The 21406-nt window shown below is 37.9% G+C and overlaps 1 protein-coding gene across 1 annotated transcript; it reads left to right on the top strand.

Moving 5' to 3' along the window:
• Positions 1 to 2611: 2611 nt before the first annotated feature.
• On the top strand, positions 2612 to 21400 carry LOC103782276 (epidermal growth factor receptor kinase substrate 8-like; the record flags this gene model as incomplete). Its single annotated transcript, XM_008950036.1, has 7 exons — positions 2612 to 2698; positions 3744 to 3817; positions 14327 to 14394; positions 16327 to 16488; positions 16697 to 16846; positions 19180 to 19262; positions 21379 to 21400. Coding segments are annotated over exons 1-7 (621 nt in total), but the record flags the coding sequence as incomplete, so codon positions are not given.
• Positions 21401 to 21406: the final 6 nt, after the last annotated feature.

Consider the following 21406-nt stretch of genomic DNA (forward strand, 5'->3'; position numbering starts at 1 on the left):
TGAAATTGTCTCGTCAAAGTAGTTGTCTTGGCATTTCAGAAACTTCTGATTTTTTTTTAACAGTGGAAAATTGCATAAGGAACAGGAAATATTGTTGGCTTTACTCAACTGTCAAATAGCGAGTGGTGTTTTGTTTGCCTATCAGCTAAAGCTCACTAAAACTTTTGTGCTTACTTGGCAGAACAAGCTGGGTTGGTGTTTATTGCGGATTTTTTTTTTCCTTTTTTCTTTTTTTTTCTTTTTTTCAACCAATCAAAGTTTCCGACTTCATCTTTTCATTATCACTTGATTCAAAATATAATTTTAAAGCTTTTTATATTTACTGTAAGTGGTGTTATGCCCTACAGTGGGAAGGCATTTAGTCATGATACATTTTCTTCCCCTAATGTGAAAATCTGCTGTTAAGCTTTGTTGCTGCTTTAAAACTTGGTGTGTTATGCTAACTTCAAAGACTGAGGCTTTGAGTTCTAATATATTAAATTCCTTCTACTTAAAATATCTTTCACCAGGTTCATAAAAGTGGAGTACAAATAACAAGTATTTGTCAGATTGAGATGTCAGAGGAGTGATATAATTTTGAGGGAGTCTAAAATTGTTTTTATCCAGATCTCACTTTAAAGTAGATCTGGAATTTGTTACAAACAGAGCTGTGAAAAAATCACAAATTGTAAAAGAGTATGGCAAATGAAATTATTAAATAAGTGTTGTCTTAAGTCTTAAGTAATGTATGCATGGAAAGTAGAGGAAGTTTGTGGTACTGAAAAGCAATGAAGATCATTTTTTGATTACTTCTTGGATCTGGTCCTTCTTAGGAAGCTAATCACAGGGTAAACTGTTGAGCAGGGTAACAAAATTGAGCATCAGTTGCAGACGAAAAGACTTAGTAGCTAATAGGAAGTGTTGAAGAGCTTGATGGGAGCATGAGCTGTGGAGTAGTTCTCCTCCACACAGTTGCTGAAATGGAACAGAGTGCACAGTGACCCATCAAATTCTGCTGAGAAAACAAATATTTTTATTCTTTTAAGTCATGGGACAATTTCAGGATGCTTCCCAAGGGTTGTAATTGCTAATGAATTGAGCAGCACTCAGCACAGATAGTAATTTACTGGAGACAGCTGCTAAGTACTGCACTCTGTAAAAAGTGGCTTAGAGCAGCAAACAGGCTACCAAGTTGGATACATGATATATTCTTGGGGACATGCAGGAGAAATGGAAGTAAAATATGAGTGTGTTTTGCAAGGAACAATCAAAGATTTAAAGGAATTTTTTTAAAAAAATATATACACTAGGCAAAATCACCAAGTATGTGCTCACTAAAGGCAATACTATAATTCTACATGATTACATTTGGCATGTAAGCCATACCATAACTGCATCTCAGGTAGATGTCAGTTGTTCCTCAGAAAAGTATAAAAATTATTCTCTTCTCAGTACAGAAGATTAAAAGCAACTCGTGCATCTCTTCAGCTGACAGAAGACTTCAGAGCTGAGAACAGAATTTGATTTGATTGTGATTTTGCATGACAGAGTAAAGCAGCAGAACATATGTGGAAACAAACTAGAGCATTTAGGGAAGGTCAATCAGCTGCTGCTTCTTTGGAAGCAGGCAGAGAACAGTTAAAGTGAGACAGCAAGTTGACTTATTGATTCAGAAGATAAGCTGACTGTAAGGTGGCTCTAGTACAACAAAGAACGTTGTGCTTCCTTTGGAAATAGAGTTTTTGTTAGGTATAGATTTTATCTGATGTACTTTAGACTGTTGTGCAGAGGTAAAAGAAATATTTTCTTTATTTTTGTTTAATGACTGACTTGTAAAATATTCAAATATATATTATTCATGTATGTATAAATGAAAGATTATTTGCTCTTGGTAAATTTGAATAGAGATTTGTTAATTGCTTACAGGGTTATGAAGGTCACTTTCAGAGTCAATTTTAACTTCAGTGGGCATGGTATTAAAGGGTGAAGGCAACCATTTAACTATTTCATTATAGCTTTTTCAGTGTTGCTGTTATACGAGAGGTTTCATTAGGTTTGCCTAACTTTCAGGATGTGAAATGTATCTTAAAAAAAAAAAAAAGCCTTTTCTAGTCCCAAAATAGCTAACCAAGTAGTTTCCTTTTATGCTAACAATTGTGTTTTGTTTTTGATAATGAGTCTTTCTAACAATTCAGCTGATAAGTTTCATAGAATATGTATCAAAAGGTCATTTCAAAAGTTTCGTTTGAAAGAAATTAACTGAGAGTTAAAATCGAGTGTGCTTGACTATTACAGTTGCCATTTGGAACATCTTGTTCACTTCTGCAGTAGATGCTGTTCTTTGTTTAGTCAGCCTTTTATTTCTAAAGCTATTCCTAAAGATCATTGTAGCAATAATAACAGCTTTTTTCACTAAATTATAAATTACTTGAAGCAGTAGCTATCAAATTGCAACTGGGAGAAGTTCCATAATGGGTCTTTAAGGCATCACTGTGATGCAAATAATAACAATTGAACTTGTTGATGCAATTCCTTTCCTATTTCAACCATAATTTTCTCATTAGTTTTTTGTTACATCTGTATTAAAGCTACATCTTTTAATTCCTATGCTGTTGTTTCTTTTCCCAGATTGTTTCCCTCAGTAAGTGACGATAAGAATGAATGGACATATATCAAACACCCCTCCCGGTGGATATGGAAGTTATTTTCCTCAAATGAAGTAAGGTTATGCCTTTGATTCTCCTTCTGTGGACAAAAAATAGTGTTGTATTTTCTTCTTTATGCTTTCATTTCAGGTAGAGCTATAATTATTAGATCCCATTGGAATAAGGCAAAGGCAGTTTCTGTAAATGAATGTGCAGTTTCCAAACCATGTAGCTAAACAGACAGGTATCATCTGACTGATTTTTTTTATTAGTGTAAGGATAAAGCTGTATTACTGAAAGAAATCATCTGCAACAGAAAAATAAATTGCTGTAGCCATAACATACTTCTTACATTACTTGAAGAGATCTTGCTATGGCTGAGATATTGAAGGTTAGCTGAGTGAATGTACTTTTATGCATAAAAGATGAGGCTGTCCTTTCCATCTGTGAGAAAATAGTGTTTCCCAGTAAAAAGAACTGAGCAACTGCTACCTGACAGTGTTACCTTGCCTGAGGTGAGAAGGTGTTCCCTGTATGAGAAGCATGGCACTAATGAGAATTGACCTAATCTGATGACAAAGAACATGTATTCCTGTATGGAGCAGGGCATCTGTGCTGTCACCTGCTTCTCATACTGTTGTTCCTTTAAAGGGGGTTTGTATACGAATCAATCTTGTTCAACTAGAAGAAAGTTAGATTACCTTTTTGTTTGTTATAGGCAATGATAGTCTCTTATGAAAAGCGTTTACAGTTTTTAAAAAGAAGTAACACACACACAAAAAAATCCTACAAAGTCTTTGTCAATATTATTATTATAATCATTATTATGTAGTGATTCTCATTACTTTATCATGATAGCATCTATGTCTATGCCACACTTCCATTGTGCATGATATTGTATTAATGCAACAAAAGAGAACTCAGAAGGGCTTCCAACCTAAGTGAAACTTAGAAATACTTTGCTGTATTCATGTGGCAGAACAAATATCCAATTTCATTACCTCTGTTACTTGTGTTGTAGGTATGTGTAGTCCTACTTAAGGGAAGGGTTTTTTCAATGCCTGTTTCTGTGTGGTGAATACATCTGTACAGGAGTTAACCAGAACTGTTTCCTTTCAGTGGCTATGGCTCCCCAACGTTTGCTCAGGCAGAGAGGGAACAAAATTCAAGAACAAGTGCAAAAGCTCTTTATGGTAAGGTGGCATAAATTCTTTAAACTTTTATGTTACAATTGTTGGTTAAATACTTATTGTGATGTCATGGTGGAAATATTTTATTCATATAAATCTGAAAGTGTATGCACATACATATAGGTGTGTATGGCAAAAAAATTAAACAACAGTGGTTTTATTCCTACTAAAACTAATTAGGCTGGCTGGAAATTTTTTTTATAGTTTACTAAGGATAGAACTCCCACCGGCAAATTTTTAAGGCACCAATGTATAAAGCATTTATCACAAAACTAAGAATGGTCCAATAGCTAAGTTACGTACCAGGGAGAATGCATTCAGGGGTCTAGCTGTGCTATAGGTTTAATTCACGATCTGAGTCTCCCTTTGCCTCCCCAACTTTATCCTCTGCTTGCAGAAAAGGAATTTAGAACATTTTTGTTTGACACAGGATTTCATGGAAACTAGATCTGATGTAATGGATTTGGAGTCCTGTTTGGCCTGCTATTTTCAACAGGCTTTGTGGCTGTCAAATGTGATGTCGCTTACAAATGCCTGAACGTTGTTGCACTTCCCAGCTACAGATGCCAGTATTTGTATTGGCTGTATACACTTCTCTAGAGCGGGGCCAAATCACTGTGAAGGCACAATGTAGTCGTGTTCCTTGCCAGCCAAATTGCACCATTTCCTGGTCATCTACCTCCACTGTGAATACATCCTGCTGGTAGCTGTGCTGGTAATGGTAATAAAAGCAGCAATCAGGGTGAGAGATGTTCTGCTATGCAAATCTGTGCCTGTTGTTAAAAGCTCTTCAGAAAATCAGTACAGCTGATGATGAGACTGGAAGAAGGAGGACTGAGAATCCAGTCCTGTGTAATGACCCCTCCCACCCCAGCCTGCTCTCCCTTGTTGCATCTGCCACCTCTTCTGCAGATAAACTGGAAAGCTCAAAGAGCAGTGGCTAATAACTGCAATATCCTTAGTAATAACTAATCCTCTCTCCCTCCTATTTTGGGTGGGGTGATGGCTGGGAGGTTAGGGGAGTGACAGCAGGATGCTTTGTGTCGTGAGAACAGAGTTAACTTTGCCCTTGAAGGATGCCCTACAGGCCTCAAGTTTGGTTACTCACCTGTGAGTACGTGAGAAGAGCTTTATTCTATTGGTCGCCTTTGGCTTTCCAAATGCTTTGAAATTCATGAGGCTAAAAAGCCCCTGAGGGAGACTGGAGACCTCCTAGCTCTGTGCCCTCTGAAAAGAGGAGTGGTATGAAAAAGCTGACATGGTTTGGTGACTGAAGACTCTGTGCTAGAGTAGTTGAGGGTCCACTTCTGGAAAAATCACCAAAGACAGAAGTAGAAACCATTTGAAACATTTGTTGTTTAAAAATGATGTTGCATATGAATCATTCTAAGTTTAAGTCTATCTTGTTATAGTGATATTCTACAAAAAACAGTCACTTCACATAGTATTAAAGGCAGGAACTGCAACTGAGGAAAATTCTGAAGTGATAATTTTAAATGGTGATTTCTACATCCTGTATGGATTCACTCAACAAACTGATTGCACTTGTTGGCAGAAATAGTAGATGGTAACGGAAACCAGGATGAGACATTGCAAAAGACTTGTCTCATAAAGAAATAATCTGCTCTTATGACAGCATTGCACTCTGTTTTGTTTTCTATCATGATTCTGATTTTTTCAAGAGTGCATGTTTTGAACAGTATTTGAACAGTAAGTGTCTTAATCATGTCCTTTAATCTCTGGGCTTTTAAAATTACACCTCTCTGAACTTTATTCTATCAGACATGATGGGATATTCATGTGCTGGTAAAAGGTGGGGACAAATGACTCAATTTGAGGTATATAATGATAAGCAGCCTTTTACTGCTAAAATATTTAATTCAGGTACTAATTGAAAATGCTTCCCATATAATTGCTGCATGGTGTCTCCTGCAGAATGAATTGTTGATCTTGGTTCACTTCCACAGCTAGCAGATATATCACAGACCTATAGCTGGAGTTGCCAGGAACTGAATGAAGCAGAAGACTCATTTATCCTGGAGCTCTGAGCAAAGATGTATTAGAGAGGATGCTTTTAGAAAGGAGTTTGCACATTTTACTGCTTCTGCTCTGTTTTGCATGCATAAGGAACTAGGCTTTCAGCATCACTAGATGTATGAACTGGAGAAAAAGGAAAGGAAATAATCTAAAACCTTTATCAAATTCAGGATTTTTTTTTTTTATTATTATTACTATTTTAGCAACCATGTTACAATTCTGCTGCATCCCATGTATGTCTTGTCTTCTTCTGTGATGCTATGGATGTTTTGCCTCCTGTTTCAGGGAGAGTGGGAAGCAGTTGAGTGACACTGGAATTGTTAAAATGTGTTTAAAATGCTTGTCATAAAATATTTGTAAATGATACATAATTAATAACTAACAAGTATTTTATTTGAGATCCATGAGACTGAAATCCTATAAAGCAGATTGGAAGTGTTCTGTCTTTATTTTTATATTTTATGTATATGTATGTTAAATGTACATATTTTATGTAAGTACATAGCGCTTATGTATTTAATAGATTTACTTATATTGGGGAAAAAGTAGATAATTTTACTGTAATAGTAAAATGGACCATGGTTGGGTTTTTTTGTCTTGATAAAATGTGACAGTGTAATGTCCATGACAAAATTTTTTCTTGGAAGACTTTTGAATGTCATTTGGACTAAAGCACTTATCTATGAATATCAACAAGTGAAGATGGTACATGGCCTGCTAAGTGACCTCTTGATCTTGAACTCAATTTCTTCCAAGCACAGTAAAGACTTAATAATTATTATCATTAATATTAATAATAATAACATCTGTGTTTATACACACACACACTTATATGTCATGGCATGAAGTCAGCACCTCAGCACTCTTGAGACCCAGTGCTGAGGTGATTCTTGATTGTTCAGTCATCAGGCTTCACCACAGTGCCACTGGGAAAGGAGGCTGGAGTTTTATTGTTGTTACAGAGAATTCAGTCAAAACCTAGAGTGGAGCCATCACTATCTCTGATGGGGTTGTGGGGTTATCTGCTAGCAAAAGCTTCCCTGCAACTGCATTTTTTTCCTGTGTCAAATAATCCCTTTATTTTCACTCATTTCCTTCCTGAAATGAACTCTTCTGCCTGCAGGATAAATCTCTTGCTGAACTAAGAGGGAAGATGCCCTCTGCACAATCTTACAGGATTTATTTCATCATTTACTTCCTGATCCTTCCATCTGAAATGGATTTTGGGTTGTACTGTCATCTGTTGTTCCAGCATTGGCTTCTCCATCTGTCTTCTGCAGCTCTGGTTGGGAGGAGATGTGCAGCATCAGCTGATGCCAATAGCCAGGGCAGTGCTGGGCTCTTGCCAGCGAGTGGCACGGTGTGGAGCAGCCCCGTGCCCCAGCAGTACCGTTTGATTATCATACAATGTAGAACTGAAAGGTGTTACTAAAATTGTCTTCACGCCACAACAGAAAATATTAGATGTCTTAGAAACTGTGTTTATACTCTGAGGGCTGTGACCTAGCAGTATGATAGCAGTGAAGTGGCATGTGCATTTTTGCATTGCTCAAATACCTCGTTGACAGCAAGAGCTGTAGTGCAGGAAATTTAAGGATATCACAAGCAGGTCATAGACTAGGTGAATGTGTGTGTGTGTGTGTGTGTGTGTGTGTTAAAAGAAGCCATCCATGTAACACACTTGTATTCAATACTCAAATGAATTAAATTGCCAATTGACTCCTAAGCAATACACCTTCTGTGATAGCTAGTTCCACATAGTCATCAGGGAGAAGCTTGTAATCTCTGAAAGTGATAGTATTTGCTCCTCTGAAAATGAGATCTGTTGTGAACTCAGGTTTTGACCTTTCTTCCCTAAAGTGCTGGCATTTAAACCCCCAGCCCCAAATGAGGGTTGGCAAATGCTTGATGTCCACAACCAGGCAAGAAAGACACTTGTGATTGGTTTTCACCCAGGGTCTGGCCAGCTTTGGTTGGGAACTGATGAGGAGATCAGCACCAGATGCCCCCACCTTCCACATTAACTTGGAGGTGGGGCAAGAAGCCACCTCTGTAAGAGCAGAGTGCTTGCAGTGGGGTTGGGAGGTCTGCCCACACAGCATATGTGCTGTGTGGGGATTCTGGTTGTTGGAAGGGCTCCCTGACTCTTCACAGCAAATTGAGTTCCCAGGATGAGAGAGCCAGAACATGGACTATCCCTGAGTCCCTACTCTGTAACTGGGCTCACTGCCTGGCTGCTCCCATCATACATGGCTTGGCCCCTTGCCCACCTCACTCCCTTCTTCACGCCCATTGACTTGCTCCTCCCTATGGTTGTCCATCACTTTGGATCTCTGGTGTGTGATGGGGAGTGGAGGCAGGACTTTGGCTGCTGGTCTGCCTGGTAGGTCTGCCTGTTAATGACAATATCATTCGATGTTGGGCAAGCGGTCAGCGGAATTTCCCCAAATGTGTAGTTCATGTCTCCTGCACTTTACTCTCAGTGTCAAGTACTTCTAGGTGCTGCAATACATTCTTAAAAGGGTGTCAGCAATTAGCTCAATGCATACCACAAATATATGGTAAACTAAACATTGGGCTTTTCTGCTTGCTGGTGTGTGGTAATAATTTATACTGTCACTCCAGGATTCTTAGGACAGCTTGTGAAAGAGTCTCTTAATCCATCTCTACATGGATTGCCATCATATTTCAGAGCTTCGTCTCTTTGTACACTGTACAGCCGTTTCCAACTTGGCTATGGAAGGGGAGAATGGGTTCTGCCAGGGCCCTTCTTTGTGTTACTGTAACAGTAGCACTGACAACACTTACTGTATCTGGCCTGTGCAGTTATTAGTGGAAACAAAACATTGGTGGAAGTCTAGGCACTGAAATTCTTCATTTCTATTAGGAACTAAAATTTGTTGTGTCTAGAGGTATCATAGCCCTAACCAGCACCACTTGTGCTTTAGGTTATATTTAAGACCCAGATGAGATCTTTTGCATCTGGTAAAAAATTTCCCTACCTAAACAATTAAATTTCTCTTCCTGTGATACCTTTCTCTGTGTGGCCTTCTGGACTGAGGCACAGAGACAGGTAACGTTTCTTAAGCAGTTTTCTCACTTGCCATATTACTGCATCTTCTTCCATCTGGGAAATGGGTGAGAAAGAACTCTACCTATGTCAGGTTCTATGTTATGTTTATAGCTCTTCCTCAGTGGACTTTGGGAAACACCACTGTTTTTTGCTGAAATTGTAGAATAGTTGCCTTACCAAAGTATTAAATGGTTCTTCACAGAAGTAACTGGGGAGAGCACAGAGTTCTTAGTGAGAACAAAGAAGAGAATGAGTGACAGCAATCTTGAGTCCTGTTTGTCTGTGTTGTGTACTGTCTAGTAGTATTTTTTACTTGGCTAAAGTCTTTGGTCAAGATGTTGGTTTTTGGTGTTCTGGAAGCTTCAAAAGATGGTATGAAATCAGTACCTTATAATGTCTTTTTTGAAAGCAGAAACATGGTCCATTCATGATAATTAGTGACTTCAGTAAGTCTCAAAGGCAAAACTAGCAGTAGCATCTGTCCACATCAGACAGTGGGAAGAATATTAATTTCCGTGGATCGATGTTTCTGTTCCTTTGAAAGGTTTAGTAGCTAGTAGATCTTACATTCAGGACCTATAAGTGAAATGATGTTCTGCTTTTAAGTTTATTGCCCTTGCGTTATGAGAGATTTTATTTTGTTCAGATTCCTCTGGGTTTCATTTGCTATAGATTGTGATTAAGAATTTAACTCAAGTGTCTTCTGCCATGATCCTTTTTTATTTTGTTTTCTTTCCTTTATCAGAGGCAAAATACCTTAGGTAAATTGTGTGCAGCATATCAGGAGGGCTTGAGCTAACTTCAGTATTAAGGCTGCACTGTACTTTACATGTTGGATGTAAAAGCTGCAGTAAATAGAGTAAATAGAAAAAACTCAATAGTTCTGATAGTTTTATATATACTATTTGGAGATCTCTGTTGCAGAATTTCATTTTAGCTTCAGTAACTCTCTTCATGCATTGAAGGGACTCATGAGAGGCTGAGATTGATTGAGAGGATTTAGGAGAGTGAAATGTAGCATACAAAACCTTTGGTTTTCTTTCTTTGTGGGATTTTTAATAATTTTTTTTTTTGTCCAGGGTCAGGGGTTGACCCCAACTAGTTGTTTCCTTATTCCCCTGTCTCCTCTTGGAGTCAGGATAGGGGAGAAAATTGGAAGGGCAAAAGCAAGAAGAAACTGATGGATCAAGATAAGACAGCTTTGTAAGTGAAGGAAAGAGCAGGGAGGAAAAAAACCTGAGCAGTGCAAAGGCATTCACTCACCACCTCCCACAAGCAGACCAATGCCCATACAGTCTTTGAGCAAGGGCCACTTTGGAAACCCACGAGTTTTATTGCTGAGCATGACATTATAGAATCTGGAATAACTTTTTGGACAGTTGGGGTCGTCTGTCCCAGCTGTGTCCACTCCCAACATGTGCACACCCAGCTTACTCACTGGGGTGGCAGTGTGGGAAACAGAGAAGGCCTTGACACTGTTCATCAAGAGCTAAAACATTCCTAGGTTGTCAACAAAGTTTTGGTCACAAATCAAAACCACAGCACTCTACAGGCTGCTGTGAAGAAAATTAACTCCATCCCAGCCAGAACTGACATTCAGTAAGTCAGCAAATTCTTTTGCTGATTTTTAATAGTAGGATATAAGTTACTTGCATTTGAAGATCATGTAATAAGTCAAGAAGTGTTTTCAGGGTTCCTGTAAAGCCAGTCAGATTAATATTTATGATCAGCCACTTTGATATGTGAAAGAGTTGAGGAGATGGAAGCTACATTTTCAAAGTATGGCAATGGGCAACTCATAGGAAGTGAAATGAAATAAGGAGCTACAAATGGATGAAGAAGATTGTGAGAGTCATGTGTTCAGATATATGTGACTTGGAAGTAGAAATATGAAAGTGTTGTAGGAAGAAGCCCAGCAGCTTGTGATATCTGGTAGAAGGACACAGAAGAGGTTTGCAGATTCATATTAATTCTCCTAGAAGTTCAAGGCAGTGGAGCACATCAGCAGAAGGGGGTGCAAAAGGATTTGTGTCCCCTTTTCTGAGGGCAAGGTGAGAACTTGTAGGTTCAGAAACCAGGCACTAGGAGAAAGCAGAGGCTGAGATTTAGTTTTGAGATACAGGCAAAAGCCACAGGAAAGGGGATGCATTCTAGATACTAGTGTGTGGTTTTGCTTTGGTTTTTTTTTTTTTTTTTTTTTTTGTTTTGTTTTGTTGTTGTTGTTTTGGTCAGTTCATTTATTTTTACTTTCTGTTATGTTCATAATATCATGGGGGTAGACTTATTCATTCTTCCTTCAGTACAATTTATGCCAGGCAGCCAAGAAAACCATCTGTGAGGGAGCCTGGGTGATCAGCAGCTGGGTTGACCCTCTATGGGATGGAGACTCACTTTCCAAGCATTCTGTTGTGAAACGGTTAAACAAAGGCTAGAGAAAAAAACCCTTCCAAAAGCAATGGAAGAATTTTGCCTGGTGCTAGGGTACTTAGAAAAGTATTCACTATTTCAGGATGGAGCAGTTACCCACTGTATCTACCTCCAGCTCCTCTATAGCAGTACTGGTAACATTCACAGTTGCTCTAGGCCACTTCTTAGCTCATCCAGTACCACGTGAAAGTTGCAGCACTGAGCAGTAATGAAGAGCCTGTTCCCCATCTTTTTTTGTTTGGTCTGTAACTGCAACAAGACTTGGAAGCCTCCCCAGTCTTAGTTTGTGTGCTTCACTGTAGAGTTCAATTGGCATCACTTTTTTGGCCTCCCAGAAAAGGGAGACTCTAAGTCTGTGTAAGTGACACACATTACCCAGTGATTTGTGGTAGAAAGATAACAAGAAATGGTGGTCGATGCCACATGCCTGTCAGTGTTTAATTTGGACAACGCCCCTAATAACATGCTTTAACTTTTGGTCAGTGCCCAAGTGGTCAGCCAGTTGGACTAGTTGATAGTTATAGGTCCTTTCCAACTGAAATTATTCTATTCTAAATGAATAACTTGGATCTCTAGATGGTTCTAATAATCATGTGCATTAAATAAATGAATAAGTATATAGGAATTGTGCTGAACTCAGTATGTACTGTCAGGTGTTGTGGTGACCATGCTTTTTGTTTGTTAACACAAACACGGATTGAATTCTGTTAATTGGAAATTTTATTGAGGTTCTTGTTACTATTCTGTTGTAATTAAGAATGCAGAACTTGAGGGGCTCTCCTTGGCTTTTGTATGTAGGCAACTACAGATTTTATTAGTATTCAGAAAGCTCTATCATGTATAAAATCCATTGTACTCTGTGGAATAGGATGTGTTAATCAGTGATACAAATATTTTTACATATCTGTCATAACACAGGACAAAATTTCTGTGAAGCAGAGCGATGAATGTCTTGCAAAACTTATTGTCTGCTTTTTAATTCCTTTGAAGCCTCTACATATGCCAGGATTTCTTTGTTTATTTAAAACAACTCCAACTGTTATTGTTTACAGGATTTATAAGTCTTACACTGGATGTGAAATTGCTTATCCTTGTTTAATTTAATATCATTGAAAGGATAATATTTTTGTTCACCTTAAAAAAGATCATAAAAATCAAACCTCGATATTTGATGAATTGTTAATTGAAACAACTGGCCTTTTTTTAAAGCATATTTTCTTTTTTACTGGAAAGCATTTAACTATCATTTACAGTCCATAACAGAAGACTGTTAACTGATCCCCTTACAGATCCAAATAATTCTATGGGGTTAAACTAGATACTGCTTTTTAATTCCCTTGTTTTGTTAGGAACAGATGGACTTTACTTCTTCAGATCATCATCCAAACAAAAAAAGAAAGGTAGCAAATCAGACAGTGCTGCTTTGCAGATTGTTTTGTTGGGGTGTGCATGTGTGTGTGCTTCTGTTTGGTTAAAAAGAAAAGAAACCAAAAAAATACTTTAAGTAACATGCTGCAAAAGCAGAAATAGTAATTACAGTTGGAATTAATGCAGATCCTCTGCCCTGGGATTTCAGAATAATGGACAATAAAAATAAGACATCTATTTTGAAATATTCACACAGCTAGTTAAAAATTATGATAATCCATGGTGTTCTTCCTTTTGGCTGATTACACTGCACACTTCTCTTTCTAAAGCAGGCTGAGTGGCTGCTGTACAGGAGCAGGATGGCTCTGTTGCATTAATGATGTTTGTCATCTTGGGAGGGAGGCTTCAAGCCAGTAAGGGATTTCATAAACTGAAATGTCTTTCATGAAAGTCACTGAGAACTGGAGAGATAGTGATGTGATTATAAAAGGTGATAAATACTTCAGCAATTGACAACTGAAAATGAGGACACTAGTTTCTTTGTCAGCATCTGAAATTCCTGTATGAAGGAACCCTGGTCACAGAAGAGACTTTTACAGTGTGGCTTTTATGGTGCCCTCACTGGAGATCTCTGTATGTCACAGATCATGTGCTTGCTAGTGGATTTTTATTTTGAAAAAAGTAACTTAATTTTCTTGTCAACAGAATCACACACTCTTACCTTCAAGTACTCTAAGTATGAGGAGATTGCTGTATTTTGTATGTATATCAGGTACTTTCTTTAAAAAAAAAGCAAAAACAAAACCAAAGAAATTGTCATCTAGTGACTTTCTTCCTTAGACAAAGCTCCTGGTGTTCCAGATCGGGCACTTAAGCAGTTGTAGTGAAATAGAAGAACTTTCTGAATGTTGCATTCATTTTTTTTTCCACTAAAGCTGGAAAGGTTTCTTCAGTGTTCACCTAAATTCATTACTTTGTGGTTTGAGCATGTGTTGTGTCTTCATTTTGCTTTTTCTCCTCCCTCCTCTCCTGGTTTAATATTAATATATTGTGTAGAGTAAAAAGCAAATTATGTTTCTGATTTTGCAGCATTGTGTTTTGTTAGCTCTTTAGAGATATTTGATGTGTCTTTTTTTCTCATTCCTTTCCATGCATATTTCTACATTAGTAATTCATCAGATTGAATACTTTAGGCAGAAATAAAGGATGTTGATTCAGGTCTGATTTATGCATAGCTTTGTTGTTTTGCAGATTTAATTGTATATATACACATCAGAAAGCACTTTTGCTTTCAAGTGCATTCATACAAGTACAGTAAGCCTGATGCTAGTTGTTGTATTGCTACCAAAGAAGCAAATCAGTGATTTTAATAATCTGGCATTTCAGTCAGGACTGGCTTTTATTTGCACTCACCAACTTGCTATTAATGTCACTGATGTAAGTAAGATCCTTGAGAAGGTTTCTTCTGTCCAAATACAGATATTAACAGCAACTCATCTTCTGTTTTCATATATACAACTATTTCTCAAGTATCTCTGAGAAGTACTCAAAACAGCAGGATAAGAATGTGAATTAATACTTGTTCTTTTTTCTCCTTCTATCTCTAGAACAAAGAAAGAATTATGCACGAGACAGTGCCAGCAGCATATCCGAAACCTCACAGTATCACGTAGAGGTGAGACCAGGACTGATATACCAATTATAGTTTCCAGTTACACACGGTTATTTTTACCTACATGATTTTTGAGGATACATATGCTTGAAGGCATATACATCTTCCAGAGTGTCCTGCCAGCCTGAGGTCGCTTCAGAGTAGGTTACACTGAAATGTCTCAAATTCTATAGCTCTGTCGTAATGAGCTGAACTTTGGAAGCAGAAAAATGTAAGCAAAGTTGTGTGCAGTTTGGCAAAGGGACAGCACTTCTGAATGGGATATCAGTTCAATGTGCTGTGCTGCCCTATCTCTGAACCTGGCTTGTTGCAAGGATGAGACAGGGCTGAAAACCCCTGTGCTCTTGGCAAGGCATGCTGGATGCTATTTAGAATGGATACTTTGATCAGTTATAGTTGGCAGAGGTGACAGAACATTCAGAAAGAGCTGAGTATTAACCCCTGAAAGCTGTAGTTAGTTTACTAGTAGTAATTAAATAAATACATTCTTCCTGCACATATTCTTCACCAGTGTGAAGTGCAAAGGGTGTTGCTTCCTGTCTTAAGCTGCTTTGCAGAATTACTGCATGCTGCTGTCATATTTTATCCAAGAGTAGATTTATTTAAAATATTCAGCAAAGTAAGCCTGGGTGCCCACATGTAGCCTGTTAAGCACCTTTGAATGCAATGCCTCATTCCGCAGTCTTACTTTAGTTTCTGCCATTGCTATCAGACCATTGTCATGTATTTAAAAAAAAGTCTTGCAAATTCAATAGCTCCTTTTGCTGGCTTTTAAATCAGCTGTAAATTGTCATATCATATGCAGAAGAGTCTTAGTTTCAAGTTCTTCTATCCTACGATCAGATTACAAATGAATACTTGTGTTGCTTCTAATTGTCTGTCTATTTTTTTTTTATTTCTTTGTAATGGTGTTGGTACTGTACTAGCATAAAAATTAGTACTTGTATTTGGAGTCTAAGCATTCATCTGTGAGCAGCCAGTACAGTGTGTTTCACTTCTTTTAAGCACTTTGATCAATTACATGCAGCTTATAGCTGCTCTGTTGTCTGTCATTACTAAGTGCTGTTATCCTGTAATAGAAGAAAGCAAAATTATTTTTTTTAAAAAAAGGTTACTTAGAAGATAGATGTGCAGCCACATATCAAAGATGGTTCAGCTTGAATAAACGTAACCAGGTCTTCAATATGAATGTGAAGCTGTATTTATGCCTGCGTAAAATCAAATCTTTTAATGAGTTTTCTTGCATGGTTAGCATGTTGAAAGAGAAATTGTCAAAACCATAAGGACAGGGAAGCTAGTTGAGATGATGTCTGTGAGGCAGAACTTAATTTCAAGACAATTAATTGAATCTGGAGAATATTCCAATTTGATGGTGAGCAAAAGTAATATACTAAGTTTCTACTGTGATCCATAAAAGAAGCAACTAGCCTGTCCATAAGGTGTCCCTGTCAGGTGCACACCCATCGTGGTAGCCATCAGCATGCTAGCTGGCAGCTCAGGAAGAGATGAGGGCACTCCAGGTCAGGGTGGTGGTGGAGGTACATTGGCAGGGTGTTTCTGGGAAGCTTCTGCTGATGCTTGCTGGGTTCAGCTTGCCAAGATAGACAGGTTTTCACTCCTCAGGGCAGCTAATTAAATAGTCAGGGTTTAATTCTAGCTTTGATACCTGAAAGATGTCAGAATATGCCTTTGAGTCTAACCACTTACTTTAGTGAGGAAATGGCAGAGGATGACAAAGAGTGAGTTACAAAAATCAGTTGGCTTAAAATGACATTGTGGACTAAACCTGCTTATGTCTTATTGTCATACACAAAGGCATTTTTATTCATTAATAATTTGTATTGCTATTTTCTAGTAATTTAAGTACTGACGCTACTCAGCAATAGGGAAAATTTACAATTATTTTTTTTTTTAAATGTACATCCTATTCACTAGCACTTGACCACCTTTGTTCTGGACCGAAAAGAGGCGATGATTACAGTAGATGATGGAATAAGGAAGCTGAAATTGCTGGATGCCAAAGGCAAAGTGTGGACTCAAGATATGATTCTTCAAGTAGATGACAAAGCTGTCAGTTTGGTGGACTTGGAATCAAAGGTAAGATCTGTGAGTGGCAGTCTCATTTTCAGAGAGAGGAGAAAGGGAATGGGCAGAAAAATCGTGTATGTGAGATTTTGTATTTTAATTAGCTTATTATCACTTTCCCTTTTTAACTCGTGCAGCTTTCCTGAGATCAGGACACTCTATAGTAAGGTGGTGTTTTATGGTTGGTTTTGTGTCTTTTTTTTTGTTTGTTTTCTGACAGAATGAACTGGAGAATTTTCCTTTAAGCACAATTCAGCATTGCCAAGCTGTGATGAATGCATGCAATTACAATTCAATTCTTGCATTAGTATGTAAAGAACCAACCCAAAACAAGCCGGATTTACATCTTTTCCAGTGTGATGAGATTAAGGTAAGATAATAATGGAGATCTGCTATGACTTACTTGAATAGGGGAAATTTTATGAATTGGCAAGTAGAGTGGATAAAATCAAATTAACTGATTCATAGAAAATAATTCAGTTCTTTTATTCTTATGAATTTGCTTTAAGTTTAAAGCACTTATGATTGTCAACACAAGTTACAGTATGATAATAAATGTAGTGTAGTATGTCTTGCAAGAGAGTAGTCTAGTATGTAAGCCAAAGGCTTAGGGCATGTTCAGATATGTTGTTATTGTAAATATTGATTTTGGGGCTCTGTAGATGTTCATTGAGGTCTGCAAGTAAGTAAAGCTCAGGAATATGTATGTGATTTGCATTCACACTTCTGAAGAAAGTGGAGTAAAATAGTTTGAGTTCTCTTAGATTTGTTTTATAATCTGCAAAGAATTCATCTGAGCCATGAGTCTTGCCTAGACTTTCCCCTTTTTCAGTTCTTTTTGTCACTGAACAATTAAACCCCTACATTCTCACCTCTCTGCATCTCTGCTCTGCTGGACAGATAATGAAAATGAAAATATTACTTGCAGGAGGGGCAAAACAAAGAAAGGGATTGTTCATCTTGGATGAAAATATTTCCTTCAAGCATAAATAAGTTTTAAAATGTGTTTTACAGTACTTGATTTCCAAGGTTATACATTTTAATTACTGTTAATTATGCTGTATAATTGATATTTCTCTAAATTCCAATTCATAATTTAATGTGGATTTAATTCCTTTGTAGTATTTCGTATAATTGTCTTCAAACAACATATTGCTAGTCACACTGTGCCATCATTTTGAAATTGGTATAATGAGAGTGGTGTGAACAAGTGATTCATTGCACAGAATTTGCTTTTTCAATGAAATCTGGGTTCCTGTGAGAAGTTCAGGTGGCATTATGTTAAATAATATAGGGACCTTTTCTGAGGTCTGTTTGGACCCAGCTTCCCAAAGAGTAGAGGTGGTCTCTTTTCTTCAGACTTTCATCTTTTGAAGTTGTTCCTCTGTGTACAAATAAAAATGCAGAGCACATAAGCATGACTTGGAAGTCCAAGATCCCCCTTTTCTTCTGAGGTATTCTTTGAGTCTGTGACCATTCCCCAGGTCTTGTTCTTTACCCATGAGACTTGGCTGGTTTTGAAAGGTTAGCTCTTTCTCCCTTGTCTTTCTTATGCTTTTCATTAGAAGTTACCATGAACCTAAGGAGCTTCTGCAATAAAAACTTAGTAAAAATCAGTAATATCTGGGGCATTCGGTGTTTTCTAAAACAAAAAGTAATTGTTAAATAATAAATACCAAGAGCATGATTAATGGAATTCTGGGTTTAAATTCCTCAAATCTCATAAAATGTTTTCTATTAATTCTGTAATCTTAATGGTATCCCTTGTCCATATTCTGCCGTGCAGTTCATTATAGCCTTAAGTTCATTATAGTTCATTATAGTCCCTTAAGCCCCTTGGACCCGAAATTCAACAGTCTTCTGGTCCCAGCAGAAGTTACATATTCCTCCCTAAAATTTACATACTTCTCCATTACGAGGGTACAAAGAAAGATGTGGACCTTGTAAAGCGAGCCAGATACTGACAGATTAGGGCTTTGACAACCTGTGCGGTAAATTAATTTGTCAGCTGAAGGCATTTAACAGAACATTCTAAATCCTATGAGAAGCCGTGACCTATTTAATGCAAGATCTATTAAAATAATGCCTTAGACATGCATCAAAATTTCACTTGAGGGCCACTGTGGAGACAGACTGCAGTTATGGACAGGCAGGAACCTACAGATTAGGAAATGTTCTGCAAAATTCATTTTGTGCTTCATCAAAGAGAAATTGGAGGCTGTTATTTCTTAAAGGAATCTGTATTGCTACAATTCACTTCCTCAATCCTCTATGCTGCCACTCTCTACAGTAGCTGGTGGGGGTTTTTTTGTTGTTTGTTTTTTTTATACTGTCTTGCCCTTAACATACTTGAGAAAAGCAAAAAGGATGTATACAGAGGGGAAAAAATAGCTTATGCAATAATGGTTGACTAATTACAGCTGTTCAGACAAATTTAGTGTCTAGATGACATACTCATCTGATGGTAATGCTTAAGATTGTAACAGTGACAAAAATATTAACTCCCAGACAGTATTGTGCCTTCATGTGTTTCTTTGTTCCATTTGTGTATAATAATTTATCCCAGAAATTTTAAATAAATGGGATTTGATGAGGTATTCTAGAATCTAAAGGTGATCTAAAAAAAGTGCATGAGAAGGTATTTATTTTGTATATTTGGATAGTCTAGCTGTTAACTGATGGTTTCTGCTTTTGTCTCTTTAGGCTAGCTTTATTCATGAAGATATTGAAAGTGCAATCAGTGACAGCAAAAGTGGGAAACAAAAGAGGAGGCTTGAAACGCTGAGGTAAAAAACGAACTTCTTGGCAGTATATAGGATCATCAAATAGTGTTACAGCATTTAGAAGCTCTCCAAGTCTGCCTGCTCTGTCTTTTGCTCTTTTTTGCTAGTTGATGATGTACTTCCAAAACCATTTGTAGAGGCCTTACATTAATAATTATCTCATGCCCTCTCGGTTCATAGCATCACTGTTACCTTTCCTGATTCCCCCTTAGTGACAGGAACAGCTATTATCAATACTACTTGGCAGAGAACAGCATTGTGCATCTCAGTTCTGCATATCTAGTAGTTCAGAATTTAAATTTAAAAAATAAATGCCTCATAACCCCAGGTAAATACGATCATCATAAAGGGTTTTGGGATCTAAAGATGTTAAATAAAATGTTAACTGAAGATTGAATAATCTCCCTGCCTGCCTGTTTAATGATACTGAAGATTCCTGATTTCCCTAGTAGTGAAAGCTTCTCTGATAGCTGGAAAATGGGAGGGGAAAAGAGCCTGTTTGGTTCAGCAAAGATTAATACGGAAATGAGAGGCAGCCAACAGAGGAGTGGAAACAAGGGGACAAATATTTGAGATACTGAATGATAATGGTGGTAGTTTCTTGAAAAGTTAGTATCTAATGGTGTCCTGCGAGCAGAACTCTATAGCACTTTGTCTTGTGGTTCAGGTAGAGAAGTCTTTGCTGGACAAAAAGCATTAAGTAAATAGTCATCATTATATGAATGAGTTTATAAAAGTCTTATCTACCTGTTAAATTCTGATGTGCAACTTTCAAAGTTTTCTTAAAGTAATGGAAACTTAAAAAAAAAAAAATCAACGAAACAACAAATCGCCCACAAACAAACAAAAAAACAACCATTGCATAAAAAAAACCCAAACAAACCAACCCACCCAAACTGAACTCTGTCTAACTCTTATCTGTGGGTTTAAAATTAAATAAGTAGACTTTACTATTTGTGGGACTGTAACAAGCATATATAAACACAAAGAGGCAATCCAGAAAGACTGGAACAAATTGGATGTGCTGGGAAACTAATGAGATTTAATTGGAAAAAGAAGGCAGGTCACTGCATCCGGTGGGAAAAATAATCTGAGATATCAGTCTCCGAGGGCTATGAGGCCAAGAGGTCACGAGTGTGTGACAGCTTAGTGCCAGTTAGTTGCTGTCATATCATGTACGTGCTGGCATCGGGTCAGAGGGAGAGACCCTCCTGCCTGACATTGCATTGTTGAGTTGCTGCAAGGTTACTGGCAAGTGGAAGCGTGGGCCATGTGGAGAAGGGTGCCTAGGAGACTGGGTGGAAGGAAAGGTGAAGAATGCATTTTTTGTTCCGTGTTCAAAGCCCAAAAAAGATGACATTTCGTATTGCTGTCGAATTCCATGAACGAGATGGTATTATAAAGAGGTGAATTCAAGGTTGCTTTTTAAATAGGGATGTTGAGAAGGGGTGAGATGTGTGTACAGCAGCAGTTGTAGGGATTTTTTGTCTGTTGGTATCAAGTTGCAGAATGAATTCAAAGATCTCTTTCCTTATGGTATTTAAAACTAGATTAAGAAGTGGAAAATGGTAAAATTGTATATGGGACCATGGACACATTAGTATCAAGACAGGATGAACATGCCACTATTAGGAAAATCATCCTGGAAGTTTAATTTGGTTTTGTTGGTCGGGTTTTAAGAAACATGTGGTTGGCAACCTATCATACCTAGGAACTAGATACTGCATTGTGATGATTGGGAGGTCATTTTTATTGGAGACTGACACAAAAGGGAAGTCCAGCTGTAACTGCAAGAGGCAGTAGAGAATGACACTTACTAAACCCAAGCCTCTGAATTTATGTCTGTAAACTGGCAGGGCTTTAGGCATGATGTTCTGTGGCACTGCTGGGGGATTTCCCATGTCGCCAGGTGACAAAGCCTTGCTAGCCTCACTGTGGAGTGGGGTTCTTACCGTGTTTACACATCACGGTCTTGAGAACTGCTGACTTGGCAAGTCCATAGCACGTTCAAGGGTAGCAGAGGTCCTTTTGAAGTCTCCTTGTCTTCTCTGGTTACGTGCTAGAACTCAAACCGTTTTTCCACGCAGTGTCACTCGGGGGCTTTCTCCTCTTCCCGCAGGATGATCTCCAAAGCGGAGGGTGCCATC

This window comes from Merops nubicus, unplaced genomic scaffold (assembly GCF_000691845.1).
Source record: "Merops nubicus isolate BGI_N331 unplaced genomic scaffold, ASM69184v1 scaffold26811, whole genome shotgun sequence".
Taxonomy (NCBI): domain Eukaryota; kingdom Metazoa; phylum Chordata; class Aves; order Coraciiformes; family Meropidae; genus Merops; species Merops nubicus.